This window comes from Lichenostomus cassidix, chromosome 10 (assembly GCF_008360975.1).
Source record: "Lichenostomus cassidix isolate B80296 chromosome 10, HeHo_3.0, whole genome shotgun sequence".
In the NCBI taxonomy this organism is placed as follows: domain Eukaryota; kingdom Metazoa; phylum Chordata; class Aves; order Passeriformes; family Meliphagidae; genus Lichenostomus; species Lichenostomus cassidix.
The window spans coordinates 14,860,041-14,875,687 of record NC_139491.1 but is presented as its reverse complement, the minus strand read 5'-3'; the positions used below and the strand labels follow the sequence as shown (position 1 = coordinate 14,875,687).

Genomic DNA, 15,647 nt, shown 5'->3' with positions numbered 1-15,647 from the left:
TCGAGAGGAATTATTTTCTCTATTTCTTATCCTATGCTCTAAAAAGTTTTCAATGTGCCACTGTTTTTTGAAGTTCTTCCCCCCATAGTGCAGGTGCTGCACATTATCAGGGCCCTGCAGTGCCCAGCTGAGAACCCTTTCCTGATTGCCCCACAGCTGATGGAGCTCCACTCATCAGCCACCCCTCCCTTCCTAGCCTGATGCCCTGCCCTTTGGTTCTTAGAACACATTCAGGTGGCTTCCTGCAATGTGATATAGAATATCTAGAGCACAGTGGAATTTTTTTGCAGGTAAGTAACATCTCTGAGCATTCGCTGTTGGAATTTATAAAAGGCTATCACTGCAGTGATACCACTTATGGCAGTTTCAGGGCCTGGATACTAAATGAAGATTCTTAGATGTGGGTGGAAAAACTCCATTACACTGGCTAAAAAAAGGGTTCTCATCTCCATATGCTTTAGGAAAATCTGAGTCATGGGTTTCAAACTGTGCTTGTTACATGCTCTGTGCTTCTGTATCTTCAGCTACACTGTAGTGACTTATGCACAGGGTCAACTGCACTGTAAATCTCTACATATTTTTATTATGGAGAATATTTCCACTAGAAGACCGAGGCCATTGCAGATGAGAACGTTTCTTTCACTAAGAGGCATTTAATCTGTTCTGTTCTTGACAAAAAAATTTTGGTTAAGCCAGATGAGATCTCTGTAGTCTTCTTGCAGTACCATTCAGAATTATTATTATTTGTTCTAACTCATGCCTGATGTGGTCATACAAGCAATTTCTCTTGCTTGTGGGCAGTTTTTTGCAGCTTGTGCAGAGCATTGTAGTGTTGTAACTAGATTGCTATTTTAATCCAAAGTAAAATAAATTTTTATAGTGCAGTCAGAGTATAGAAACATCCTTATTTTCCAGTAACTAGACCTGACTTAATCAGAGGTAACCCTAGTGGGTGGATGGCTTGGGGTTCTGAGTTTCTTCTAACTGATTCCAAAGTAAAGATGTGTCATTATTATTAAAGGGATAGGGGACATATGGATTGTATTGAGAACCTTGCAAGTCTCCTAGCTCTTCTAACAGTGAGGACGGCCAGGTAATCACTGAGAAAGTTTTGCCTCTTCTGATTTTCTCCTTTAAAACTTCTCTTCAGATACATTAAAAAGCTTTATTCTCTCAAGACTAATTCTGCAAGGTAGAAATAACTAAAAAGAGTTCCACATGTTGCGTTCCTTTCATACCTTCTCCTGTGACTAATACACATCTCTGCTTTGTATCTCAGAATCTACAACCCATGTTTTGGGGATAGATTTGCCACATTATGTCTTTGCAACAATCCACAGATATATTTTAGATCCCTGGATTTGTCGCAAACTAAGGATTGGGAGTTTTCTTCTGTTACCAGAAGTTCTGCAGGGATATCTATAAGGTTTTAGGTTACAGTTACAGGGTATTTTTTCTAAGTTAATAATGCCTAAGAAATTCCTCCCTATGTAGCTCCTCTAATCCTCTAGCTCCATGCTGGTTTTATTGCTCTGTGTGTACACAAGGCTTGGGAAACTGGTTCAGTCAGAATGTTCTTGCAGTTGTGTGGTGCAGGCAGGAGCCTGAGCTTGGTTCATCCCAGTGAAGTAACTGCCCAGGTCAAGTTTATCATAAGGATACAACAATGAAATACAGAGAAACACAAACACTTGAAGTATATTATTTCCCCCTTCCAAATAATGCAGCATATCACACTTGTTAAGCCTGTCTAGAATTAGCTATTTTCTTTAACTGTTTTTGATACAGTGAGCTTTTATTGTTAATGTGTCTTTTACCTGGAATATAGATTAGACTTTGAAAAACAGTGTTGCAGAGGGATCTGGATAGATTAGAGCATTGGGCCATGATTAATTTAACAAGTCCAAATGCCAGGTTCTGCTCTGGGGTGCTGCTTGATAGCAGTTCAGCAGTCAGCCATGTCCTCTGGCAGCCCAGAGAGCAGAGCATGTCCTGGGCTCTGTCAGACACTGTGACCAGCTGGTCAGAAGAGAGGATTATCCTGCTGCATTCAGCACTGATGCAGCCTCACCTGGGTGCTGTGTGCACTTCTGGGCCCCATCGTTTAAAAAAGATGCAAAGGTCCTGGTATGTGTGCAGGGAGAGGCAGCAGAGCTGGTGAAAGGGCTGGAATGCAATGTCCCTTGAGGGGTGACAGAGGGCTTTGGGCTTGCCTGGCTTGTAGAAAGGAGGCTGAGGTGACCTCATTGCCCTGTACAGCATCCTCCAGAGGGGAAGTGGGCATGGAGGTGCTGATCAGCCCCCCAGAGAAGGTATCCAGTGACAAGAATGGTTCAAAGCTGTGTCCCAATGGGTTCAGACTGGACGTTAGGAAGCATTTCTTTACCAGGAAGGTGGTCAGACCCTGGAACAGGCTTCCAGTGGCAGTCAATGCCCCAAGCCTGTCTGTTTTAAGAGGCATTTGAACAAGGCCCTTTAAGCATGCTTTAACTTGGTCAGCCCTGAATTGATCTGGACTAGGTAATTGTTGTAGATCCCTTCCAACTGAAATAATCTGTTCTAAAAGTAGTATTTGGTTTAACAATAGGAGATACTTCATGGCATCCAGCTAGTAAGGGCTAATAAACCGGCAAGTGCTTTTCAAAAAATAACACTTTTAATACCAATGCATATCTTTTAGTGCACTATGTGACTGCCAAGTTAATAGAACTATTTTCCTTTAGTTTTGGTGAGAGCAGGTCAGATTCTAAATGTTTGCTTTCAGTACACGTTAAAGAAATGCCTAAGCTGAAAATTGAAAAGAGCTCCCGTTTACTGCATAGCGATCAAAGCACGACCCCTTACTGGCAAGAAAAAGAAATTGAAAACTAATTTCAAGGTTCAGGATTAATTCTCTGTCAAATTGACAGAAGAGAGCCTACACAAGAATACATTTAGCATAAATGTAGAACCTTCTCTTTATCTATTCCTTTCAGAGTGCAACTTATTACTTTGATTTCATGGTTCCATAGCACAAGCATTTTAAAAGTTAGCTGTCTGAATTTGGTTCAAATATCTACAAACACAGGCTTTTTACCAAATGAATCTATCAGTTTGCTTCCTATTAACATCACTGTTCTCTATTGATGACCTTTTCCTGAATGTGTGTTTTTCCATCTTCCCTGCAGTAATTGCTGGAAATGATTGTCATGTAAGGAGCTGGCTATGGCAAACAGGAAACATCAAAGCACTACAGCCAGCATGCTGGATCACAGAGCCAGAGCTTGCCCGACTTCTTCTCACAACAGGGAGCCTGAAAATGAAGAAAGTGACCTTCCCATTGAAGATTATGCAGCAAAGGAGGCAGAACTAGCAGCTGTCAGAGCAGGCAGTCCTACCCCTGTGGAACATGAGTGCAATGACCATAGTGGAGATGGTGACTCCAGCTCTGACTATGTAAACAACACTTCTGAGGAGGAGGACTATGATGAAGGCTTGCCAGAAGAAGAGGAGGGGATCACATACTACATTAGATACTGTCCAGAGGATGACAGTTACCTGGAAGGAATGGACTGCAATGGGGAGGAGTATGCTTCCCATGAGGAACACCATGTTGAAACAGATGAATGTCAGGAAGCTGTAGAAGAATGGGCAGAAGGGAAAATTCAGCACCAAGATGAAAATGAGGTGATGGACAGGCAAGAGTGGCAGGAAGGTCAAGATAATGGCATTCAGATTTTGGAGGATGAAGCATCATCTTTGGAGATACAAGACCAAGAAGAAAACATCCAGTACTGTCAAAGTGAAGGTGACTATCCGGACTATTACCCAGCAGAGGCTAATGGAAATTCCCAGGGAATATCACCATACCATTCTAGAAAAGAGGATGCAGAGCTGGAAGACCAGGAAGAGGACATTGACCAGATTGTAGCAGAAATCAAAATGAGTATGAGCATGAGCAGTATTAACAGTACAACAGAAATGAGTCCAGAGCACACTGGGACTGAAAACATAGCACATGACTACAAAGAGACTTGTTCAAAAGGAGAAGCTGTTCACAGTGCTAACAGGCATGAGGGGAGGCCAAAATCACTGAATATCCCATCTGCCTCTAAGCACAGTGGAGATGTGCATCGAGGTTTTAAAGCAAAGTCAAGAACCCCAGAGGACAGACAGAAGTGGCCACAGGAGCAGGTATGAGGTACTCGTTTTAACCAGACTGTCAGAGGCATTATGCAAGTGTTACGTTAGTTATTCCAAACAAAATTAGCAATATTTTTGTATATGTTAATATGTATATACATAAATTAGCAATATTTAAAATTTTACTGTTATTGCATTCACATAGTCACACTGTGTGTTTAGAAAAAGGTGCTAAATGTAATCAGCCTATGAAGACAAGTAGCAAATTTTCCACAGAGAAGAGACCATTCAGACAAAGGTATTCCAGATGCATGGGGCAAAACCAGTTTATTTACACTATTTCCATTTTGCAGTGACACTCCTGAGAAATGTAAAACTGCTGGGGTCAGCATTGAAGTAGTTGAATTTTTTTTTCCATTAATGGCTCATGTGCCATTGCCTTAGTGGCTGATTACTTTTTGTTTTCTATGGAACGAATGCCAAGTCTAGATACTGTATATGTTAAAAAAATCCTGCAGGAAGTGCCTGCATATTACTGTGGTTTTTTACTAGCTGGACATATCTTGACCTTGACAAGAAGGAAGAAGCAGCTTTACTCCTACCAAAAATGCTGTTCAGCAGTTTTATCACAAGAATGATGTAGAAGTTAATTTAAACTGTGCACGATCTTTTCTTGTTCTAATGCTGAGTGCCAGAAAAAGAGACTGAGAATGAAGCTCAAGCTTTTCTAAAGGAAAAAAAAAGTTCCCTGAAGTTTCAGATTGGATGTGGTTATTTCTTAAAGAGACATACCTCATTCCCTAATGTCATTTTAAAGCCTTGACTTGCATCTCTAAAATTATATGCAGTTGAATATTAGTTATCTTCTGCAATGAGCAGATTTACCTGAAAGGGGTAAAACATGATGTGTACTTGGATAACAGACTAGTAAGGATAAATTATTTTGCCTTATCTTTAATTAAAATGCTTTATTAAGCTTCAGATGCATAAATTTCCTGTTTCAGCTTTATCAACTCTGTAAGTATGGTTTTCTATAGTTAAGTATCCCACAGTTAAACAATTTAGTCTAGGTGATTCCATTAAAAACAGACATTGAAATATGTTAATTCCTCTGAAAAACAGTAAAAGGAAATCAAAAGTTTAAATATATGCTGATGAAACAGGTTGACCTTCATTATAATTGTGAACAAAAAAAAGTCTTAGGGGGATATTTTCAGATTTCCCATATCTGCAGCAAGTTTTTAATATTCATTACTACATTCTATTTTCAGAAGTATAATTATAACCAAATTGTGCAGCTTACCATATTCAGTGCCCTACTGCCAGCATAAAAGTTCCTGTGTGAATAAGCCTGCTGATGTTGAATGGTTGGAACAGTTACTAGGTGTTGGTTGGGAGCAGAGGGGTTGAGTTTCACACTTAGTGATGGTTGTTCTCCCAGCAGCTGCTACTGGGAATGTTGCTCCTTGCAAGTTCTCAAAATATTTGCAGAACTAAAGAAAAGAGGAGTTCTTGAATAAGAGAGAATTCCTCAAAGTTTGAGTAAGAAATTGTTGGGGTTTTTCCCCCCCACTGAATGCTTACCCATTCAAAACAATATTCAAAATATACTTTCATTTCAACAACTTTTTGTTGTTTGCAAGTTTATCAGAAGTTGAGCTGAAATGCATTGTCTCTCTGTCATTCTAAATAGACTGCTAAGAGCTAAGGGTTGTGGAACACCTGGATATTGATATAACTGCCCTGGTGTGAAAAAAACCAAAAGGACCTAAGTATTTCTGAACTGCCAGTCTGAGCCTTAATTGCTATTTCCAGGTAGTGTTGGACCAATGCCTTAATGTTGTTTAATAATGAGGGAAGCACTGCTGCAACAGGTAACCACTGGCTGGATGAAGCCCCTGAGCTTCTACAATCACTTTTAATAGCAACCACAAACTCCTGTCTTAATGGATAGAGCACTGGACAGTACAGAGTGTTTCATGCCTTCAAACACACAGCCAGGAAATTAGAGGTACAGCAGTACAGGTCAGCACACAGGGCTAAACAAACTGGGTGACAAGGCATGCATTTCATCTGTAGGAAAGGAGACAGAGCACAGCTGCTGTGGGCACTTCACTGAAGAGAAGAGCATGGGCTTCCACAGCAAAAAGGTGTGAAGCGGTATTTCTTAGAGATACAGAGGCTCACAAATGGAAACATGAAGTAATCCTCCCTCTCTCCACCCCAGGCCTCCAGGGATATAACAAAAAGAGTAAAAAACAAATAACTTTTGGGAAGCGTTACTTGAATGTGTATTTCATAACAAGACTGGCCTTTCCTTACTATCTTCTTATCTACTGCAGGTTATAATTCTCAGCTTCATCCAAAAATCAGGCTCATGATGAGCCTTACTGGAATAAGTTTTCAGTACCCATTTCTGGCAAAGTTAGATTTTCTTCTTGATAGCTTCCTTAGCACAAGGTGTGTTTGGACATTTAGCATTAATACTGGACCTCAAAGAATTTAGGTAAAGTACAGAGGATTTGGTTTTTCTTCTGGGGCATTCAATTCTTTTAATATTTACTGTGAAATGTCTTAAGGGATGGATGGAATAAGAATGCTGCCTAAATTAACCTGTGTCTCATTTGTGAAACCCAGACAGCCATAATTTCGACTGCAATTTGGAAACGAACTACAATAATTCAATTTCTTTCATAGTGAAAGAAAAAAAAACCCCAAGGCCACTGTCAGTACATTTGCATGCTAGACTTACTGTTTGCAGAGAGGCTGCTTAGAAGAGCCTTGGATTTGTCACCTTGCAAAAAGATCTGTTATTGCGAGCGTGCATCTCACAGTACAAAATACCATGCTGAAAGCGATGACAAAGGCATACATATTGCATATAGAGCACCTTTTTGCCTCAGTTATCTTTAAATAAATGCAGACTTGAATGCTTCTCGGTTAAATCAAGATATGTTCGTCAGCTTTTGTAAACAATAAGCAAGCAGGAAGGTGCATTTGTTGTTTCAAATGTTAAGGATAGTTACACTATTCTCAGCTTTTTCACATTTCTGCTCCTCTGCTCCTTTCCTGCCTCACATAGGTATTATTACTGCTCATTATAACATTTACATTCCTTTAAAATATACTATTAATAAGCTATTAATAATAAAATATACTATTAATAAGCTATTAATTCTTAGCCCATGATAGGTGCTAACATTCTGTTAGCAAGACATTTGCTTAATAACAAGTAAACAAATGTGATTTTAAAGGTTCCTGTTGCTAGGTTTGCACCAGGAAACAGGAGTCACTTTTTAAGAAAGACCCAGCAATCTACAGAGAAGGAAAAACAAAGTAAGCATCTTGTTTGACTTTCAGTGTGGGTCAGTCTCCTGTCTTAAATACACATGCTCAAGGCTTGAAAAGTTCAGGGATGTATGAGCTTGGCTTATTTAGCCTTTATCGTAAATACTTCTAAGGAAGCACTGAAGGGGATGATTAGCACCAGACAAGTCTGAGGAAAACCTAGAATACATTTAGAGTGTATATTTGCTCTAACTCACTGCTTAGCACGACTCTTATTCCTTGCAGGTTTTCCATGCTTATGTTAAGAAAGGCGTCACTTCTATGAAGTTGAACTGACTATTTTTGGTATTTTATAACAACTCAAATTTAACAACTCCCTCAAGCTAGGAGTTTTCCCCACACCCATTTGACATCTTGGTCATCTCTCAGCTAAGTGCTCAAGTATCACACGAAGAAATTATCTTCTTTTTCGGTTTCTAATTTCATTTCATATATTTTACCTTTAGCAGAGAAATTGAGTATGGTCAGACATGCTATTGATGTAGTTCTCCTGAATTACCAGTTTTTATTGTAACAAACATGAATTAAGTGACAGGTATATCTTTGGGTGGAAGGAGACAAACTGAGTGGCTCCTTCAACTGACAGTAGCATACAGTACCACCAGAAATTTTAAGTGTATGTGGTATTCTTGTGAAAAGTAGTTGCTTTTTGGAATGCTGTTACATTTGCTCCAAGGTTAGCTTACAATACTGTTGGTTTGGCACACTAATAATCAAACAGGAACAGCTTTAGCAGATGAAAAATGAGAGTAATCTCCTGGTGCAAATGTATGCTTGTACTGCACAAAGTATGAGCACTGGCCTGGTCTAAATCAAAGCTGAAACCACAACAAGCTTGTCTGCAGTTCACTGCAATATACCCTGTCCTGCTTCCTTCCCACAAAGCAGGATGGCATGGGGCAGTCCCAGCCCCATCCTGCTGCTCCCTGACAGCATTTGGAACTTCAGTTTCTCCTGTTGCACGTGCAGAATTAGCATAATTAAAGAATGGTAGAAGCAGTGAAGAAAAAAGCAAAGCATTGGACAGCAGCTGAAATAATAACTAATGGAAGATCTCTTGCACTGATGCAACTCAATTAAATAACTGCTTCTCTGGAACCTGCTGTGTGGCAGAGTTTACTCTGTTCATTCCAACCACAATCCTACCTCTGTGAAACACTGGCACTGGCATGGCTGAGAGCTATTTCTGCTGGGTAGGGGCTAAAGATGGCTATGGGACTCAATACTTGAGCACTGACAGCTTAATCAGGCCTTGCTCTTAATGTCTACTCTAGGTAGATTCCATACTCCCGAGAATGTGTTCTCTCCTATTTACCTATTCTCTCTCTATTTACCAACAATAAAAGAAAATGTCCTTAACAGTATCAACACCCTACTCCACCTATACCCTCTTGAAGGAACAGGAATTTGCCATGATCACCTTTAAAAAGAAGGACCTTAGAGGGAAGTCTGCTTTTTAATGATGGCTGCCTGTGACCCTGAATGCTACTGCTTCTCATTTCTCAATCATTCTTTCATAACACTGGCATACCTTTGACAGCCTAACCAAATACGCTTATACAAACTGCCCTAGCAGGGACACCATGAGTTTGTACAGTGTTAGTCTGCTTTCACAACTTTCATATAGGCTATGCCCTTATACTTCTTCGACATGGACATCCAGAGACAGATAAAAGACCCCTACAAAAATTTGTAGAAGAAAATTTAACAAAGTCATCTTTTTTTTGTTTCTTTTTCCCCCCCCAACAGCTTTGCACACATCAATGCTGCTACTGTGTTTTCCTTGCCTGTGGTGGTAGAGCTCAGTACTGACACAAGTATTTATTTCCTTCTCTCAGCATGGGTACAGTGCTGTGCTGCTGCAGAGTCCAAACCCAGGAGTCTTTTGTCCATAAAAGATTTCACCTTTAGAACAGTGTGAAGAAACCTAGATGATAAGCAGTTTAGAAAAGTGTATATCTTAGGAATGTCTTGCTGGAAGTCAGTCTGAATATTATGGGATGCATTTGAGAACAATTTGTAGAAAACACAAATGGCTATAAATGAAGTATTAAAGCAGGTTTCTGCATTCTCCTGTGTTCTAGGCAGCTGTGGGGCAGAACTATGAAATAGCTGTTACCAGGTTCCCAGACTTACCAAGTAGTTACTGAAAAGTGCTAAACACTCCAACCATTCTCAAACAAAACCAATTTCCTTTGCTAATGACTGAGTCACAGACTTTTAGAAATCAGCTCCTGACACCAGTAGACAGCAAAATCAATGTGTGTTACCTAAAGATGCATTAGTGACAAAGTTTTCTCAGGAAGTTTAAATCAGAAGGCAGCATGGGCTCGTAATTCCATCCCTGTAAGAATGCACCATTCTGCAGTGCTATTTCTCTGAAACTCATCATGGTTGGTTCTCAATTTTAAATATATGCAAGGACAAAAGAAAAAAAAATGGTTCTTTGAGGTGATAAAAATAAATTGGCAATCATTTTAATGTCTATTGAAATTTGATCGAGTATTCAAATCATTTTGTGGAATGCTTAGATCTCTCAACTTACTCTTTTCCTAAACTTGACTTACTTGGAACTATTTCTCAGAAATAATTTTTGTCCCCTCCTGACATATACTAGCACCACTGCTAAATTAACACATAAGTAATGGGATCTTTGTGAGAGAAGAGTGTGAACTCTGACCTTTTTTCCTGTGATCACAATCAGAAAACCTCCAGCTAGTCAGCAGCTGCCTCATTCAGATTCTGTCTTTTTAAGTATGTCCTGCTGGGCCAAATTGCTCAGCTGACAATGTTAGCAATGTTAAGGATAACTAATGCAATGCTCAGAAAGGTACATTAGGCCATTCCACTACACATCACCAGCCTTTACAAGGGATGCTATTTCACTTGTGCAATTTAATAGGAATAGTACTGCCATAATAGACATGATATGAGGCAACCACCTCTTAGTTTAAAGGATGTTTTCGATGCACTTTGAGGTGTTTCTATAAACTTAGCAGGGTTTAAATAGCAGGAGGACACATCACCCAATGATAAAGTATCTGCAGAAAACAACACATCACAAAAACTAGAAATGGAAGTTTTGTCTTTAAGTGACAAACATAACACCCACACTTTGCTTTTATTCTACAGAGGGACAACAAACCTGGACAAAAGATCAGTCAGGTCTATAGGTTTACTTGTGCAACAAGTAATTTAACAGTCTTGGCAATTCACCACAAAACATCTCTTTCCCAAGAAGGTTGTTTTTTTTTTTTACTTAAAGCCTACCACAAGGAACCTTTTTCAGCTGTAACCCACCACAAAACATTTCTTTTCCAAAAAGCTTAGTCATCTTCAAGATGAGTTTCAGAATATGTAAGCCAGTAGTACATTGGTCTCTGAACACATTATTTGCTAATGTTAAACAGCATTGCTACTAAAGACCTGGGCAGGTGTGGAACATAAGGCTCATTATTCAAATGTTTAAACAGAATAATAAAGCATTACCATGCCTTTGAGCTCCTCTCCCAGACAAATTCTGAATAAATCAGGAAAGGGACTAACCTGTTGCTTTCCAGAAGAACATTCCTCCGTAGGAAAGTGCTTCATCAGTGCTGAGCATCACAGCAGCATTCAGGATCACAGGCAGCAGCTGTGAGGAGAACCAGTGTTGTTGAGATGAGTGTTTGACTGACAAACCAAACAGCTCACGCTGGAGCTACCAACCAGTGTGACCAAAGAGCAGAACTCACTCCTCACCAGCCCCCACCTCCAGCTCAGAGAGGTGTTGTGCTGCAGGAAGGGATTTTTATAAATGTGGCCCCAGGCCTGGTAATTAACCATCAATCAGGACAGGGCTAGCTGGGGCATGGGTGGAGTTTCATGCTTGTTGTGGAAAGATTTCCACAGGTGCTTCAGTGACTTCAAATAAGTCGAGTCTGATTTTCCTCTCAGCCCAAAAATAATGTTTTCTGCTCTGCTTCATGTTCCTTCAGTACTTGCTCAGAGGCAAGTATTAACAACATTACACCTGTAATAGTTTTATATCCATGCATTATAGAATCTTGTCCTAGGGTGGGAGACTTTTAACAAAGCTGTACCTCTGTGTTAGTATGCAGTCAATTCCAAATTTCTGGTTTAGTTTTAGGTTCTGTTCTAAATTGCAGGCCAGGGTATTAACTAATTATAATACCTTATGTTTCCCTCAAATGTGATTTTTATAGCTGTCTTAACATTCAAACCAGCAATATAAATTGGAAACCATAAGAAACATGAAGAAAGCAAGTATCAAATGTGATAATTTACTTCACATTAGTCGGATCACTTGAGAGTATGAACCAACTTCCAAACCCAGTGAATACCAGAATTTATATTTTCTGAAAATGACACCATAAAGGAGCTCCAAAACAGTTCCTTCATCCTTGGTCTAGAAGCATTTCCTTCCATAAGTCCAAGACTACATTGTTTGTAGCTGTGGATGTGAGTTGCAGCCATTCCTCCTCTGCACAGTTCTATCCTTTGACTCTGTAAGTCTTATGGAATGAAAGGGAAGCCCTTCTCCCTGTACCTCCTTCTGCAAGCAGTTGTTGGGCACAGAAAGCCTCAGAGAGGCACAGCTCGCCTTACTTGGGCTGCTGCTGAAGGCTGTGCTACCTCCAAAGCTGGGGAGATCTCAATAATGTGATATTACAGTCAATTTTGTTTGCAGGAAGTGCTTGCAGTGACACCCCTCCCTCCCCATCACAACGTTTTTAAATAGCAAAGTGTTAATAGATCAGCCAGAGGTGGATTTTTATTAGGACTGGTGGAATTACATATGCAACAATTACCACAGAGCATGATTGGTATTATGATCCCCAGGGCTGAATAAATCCATCAAGATGGCAGATTTGAGGCAGAGACCTGCTTCAATGTTACAGCACCCAGGTGATGCTTACAAAAGCAGACAAACAATTCATTCTTTATATGCAGGTCCATTTTCAGTACAGTCAAGTGTATGGTAATCAGAACTGACAGAGCTTTAAAAATAGTAACATTCTGTCATACATATTAATGTATTTGCTGTCAGTGTTTACAGTTTAATGTATCTTCATTGTGGCAATGTCATAATCCCTGCTTAAAGGATACTTGATCTAAATCCTGCTACTTTAGGGAATATTGTATGATTATTGTGCTTGTATTATTAAAGTCCTCTAGAAATTGGTTTACCTCATTAATATATTTCACTGCACATCAACACAGATTGCTCCATATTAGTTTAGCCATGCAATATAATTAGATTTGTCTTGTTTCAAAGAGAGTAGTGTTTATAAGCAGGGATATGGTGAGTTTCCCAAGTCTGGGTACATCTCAGATAGTCTTTTCTGTCTGCTTACTAATTGGGTGAATCTTTGCTTTGTGTATGTTGTCTTACCTGACAATTACCATTACTGAGCTCTAATGTGCCTGCTTCATTAGCATATTTTGTTCTGCTGACTAAATATTAGTCATCAGGAATAATTTGTCTAGAAGTGAACATAAAGCTTTTCTTTGACTGGAGCTAGATATTGCATTTGAAGGTCAGAAGCCAAGGAATTACACTCCCATGTAACATTCAGGCTGACCCTTTCAAATAATCCTCACAGGTTTCCATTTGCACAATTGTCAATACAAGTTTTTATTTCTGAAGCTTTACAATGGCACTGCCATTTAGGCCTTCATTTTTATACATAATGGGGAAACTAAGAAAAAAGGGAACATGAAATATCCTAAATCATATAAATTTGTTCCAGAAATCACCTTGGTTTTCCAGATTTCTAACACTGAAAATCTGAGCCGTGAGAACTTCACTTTCTCGGTACATGTGGGACATGGGCACTCCCCTTGTCAGGTGCTGGTGTTGTGTGACTTGGGTCAGGTCTGGAAAAGCAATTCTGCCCCTGAGGCTACTGGAACAGGAAAAAAGGAGTGTTCTGTAGTTTAAAACACTTAATGTTTTCTTTGTGTATGATTTTGTATTTTCTCTTTTACATTTCTTCTGAAGCCTGAGGTGGTGCTGCAGCATCCTGTAGCTTTGCTTTGCCCATGAGGAAGGAGATGCCATGAATACAGAATCCTACATTCAGTGCTAGAATTCAGTTTTTCAGATCAGAGATGGCCGTTAGGGCTAGTTTGATTTTGTCCAATACTGAGAAAAAACACATTTAAAAATTCTGACTTTGGTTTCTGAGTAATTTGAACATGTTAGCATTTGACTTAATTTCATGTGAAAAATTTGCATTGACGTAAAATAATTAAAATTTAAATCAGTACTGTAAGTGGGAACTTAATGATAATTGAAATGTCCTGTTATTTACATCAAAGTAGATACTTTATTATAATTAAAGAGCTTAACATTTTCTATGAAACTGATATTTGCTGAATTACAGTAGGAAATTCCAACTGTTATATCACATTATAATTCTGTACCAGTAATGAATATTGATTGTACACAAATAACTACAGGTGGAGAACATGCTAAGTAGAGTTTCATATGTTCATGTTTTGTGAATTTTTATTTAAGTTTAATTTGATCTGGTCAAAATTTTTTTATTATCTTTCCGCCATTGACTTCCACTGATATCTCCACTTTGTTTTGAATCTTTTCAGAAAACAAAAGGATCTAAAATCCTTTCCTTTTTTTCTTACAGATGTGCAATGGTTTAGAGCAGCCCAGGAAGCAGCAGCGTTCAGACCTCAATGGACCAGTTGACAACAACAATCCCCCTGAGGTAAGTACCTTGGGCTGCCAGTTGTGCTGCCTGCCTTCAGCAGCCAGGAGGGCAAGCAGGGATCCCACTGTGAGCTCTCTCCCTCTCACACACAAACTTAGGCTCTGGTTCTTTGCCTGAACTGACAGTAAATACTATATCTGCCTGCTCTGAAAAGTCTTTGAACTTCACCCATGAATTTTTGCTGCCTCACTCATTTTATGTAACTGTCTGTGACATGTACTCAAGCCTAAAATTTTCTGATGACATACAGAATAGGGAGAACACTTCAGAAGTTCTCTTTTTGGATTATTGGAGTGCAAAAGTTGCATCCAAAAGAAATCATGTTCTGCTTCCATTCCTCCCCCACCCCCTTCCAGTGTCAGTCCTGGCTTAGTCAGCTGTGAAGAGACACAGTGATAGACAGAGCTGCTCTTGTCGCTGAAGACTGGAGCAAAGAAGACATCTGAGAGTGCAGAATGAGTTATGCTTGGGGCTAGACACAATGAAATGAAACTGAGACATAAAAACAGAAGTCACTTATCTCAAAACCATAACATACTTAGCCTGTAGCCTGTTATATTAACGAGGTGGCACATTTCTAAAGCCTTTTCCCATAATGGAGAAATCAGCCTCTTTCCTGGAAATGGGAATGACTGAAGAGGCTGGCAAAAGAGGAAGAATGGAAGGATTGTATCTCATTATGGAGACTAGGGGCAGTAGCATAAAAAGAGCACTGTTGTGGCCTCTGCTAAGATGAAGTGTAATTCTATGTACTGAGCAGTCAGGGACAGTTCTTTTTATTCACTGGCTCAGAATCTCTGTAAAACATTGTTAAATGTTCTTTATTGGAAATTTGGGATATCACTAATAGGCAATGTAATCTAGCAGACAGCTGACTGTATTGGGAATTGTTGGTTTGTATTGCTCATTTGACAACTGACTTCCTCAGTTATTTTCATGGTCTTCCCCCTGCCTCCCTTATTTTTTTGTGTGGTGGGACCTTAAAATACTGGGAGACTCCAAGTCCAGAGCACTCTGTAACAGCTAGGTGGGGTTAATGATTGTGATGTAATGGGTTCAGTGTGCTAAACAGTGGTTATGTGACAGTGGTCAGCTGTTAAAATATAATAAGAATTCCTTTCATTGTGTGAAAGTTATTTTGTTACAGCTATACCATTTTTATTTCTCAACAGACAAAGAAAGTGTCTTCCTTTCCAAGTTTTGTTGATGGTAAGTTTGACATCATCCATAGTTAAAGCAAGGGTGAAGTGGAAGCAAATACTTTAATATATATAAAAGATCACAGTTCTAAAAACCAGTCAAACCCAAGAGAATACAGCTGAGAAGTTTAAGTGTGGAAGTATTTAACATTTTCATCCCTCCCCATGGCAATGGGAGCCTAGGGGTGATAAAGAGAAGCAGATAGAGCTCCCAGAAGGATCCAGGTGAAAATGAAGAGCACCT

General features: G+C 39.5%; 1 protein-coding gene across 3 annotated transcripts in view; it reads left to right on the top strand.

Moving 5' to 3' along the window:
* Positions 1-15,647, top strand: part of APBA2 (amyloid beta precursor protein binding family A member 2) — an 87,677-nt gene that overhangs the window by 46,535 nt on the left and 25,495 nt on the right. For all 3 annotated transcript variants that reach the window (XR_014854325.1, XM_085070798.1, XM_085070797.1), the window contains exons 2-4: positions 3,168-4,173; positions 14,121-14,201; positions 15,377-15,413. Coding sequence is in view for 2 of the 3 variants with exons in the window: in XM_085070798.1 (XP_084926924.1) it covers positions 3,205-4,173; positions 14,121-14,201; positions 15,377-15,413 (1,087 nt within the window). In the remaining variant the exon portion in view is untranslated. The remainder of the gene's footprint in view (positions 1-3,167; positions 4,174-14,120; positions 14,202-15,376; positions 15,414-15,647) is intronic.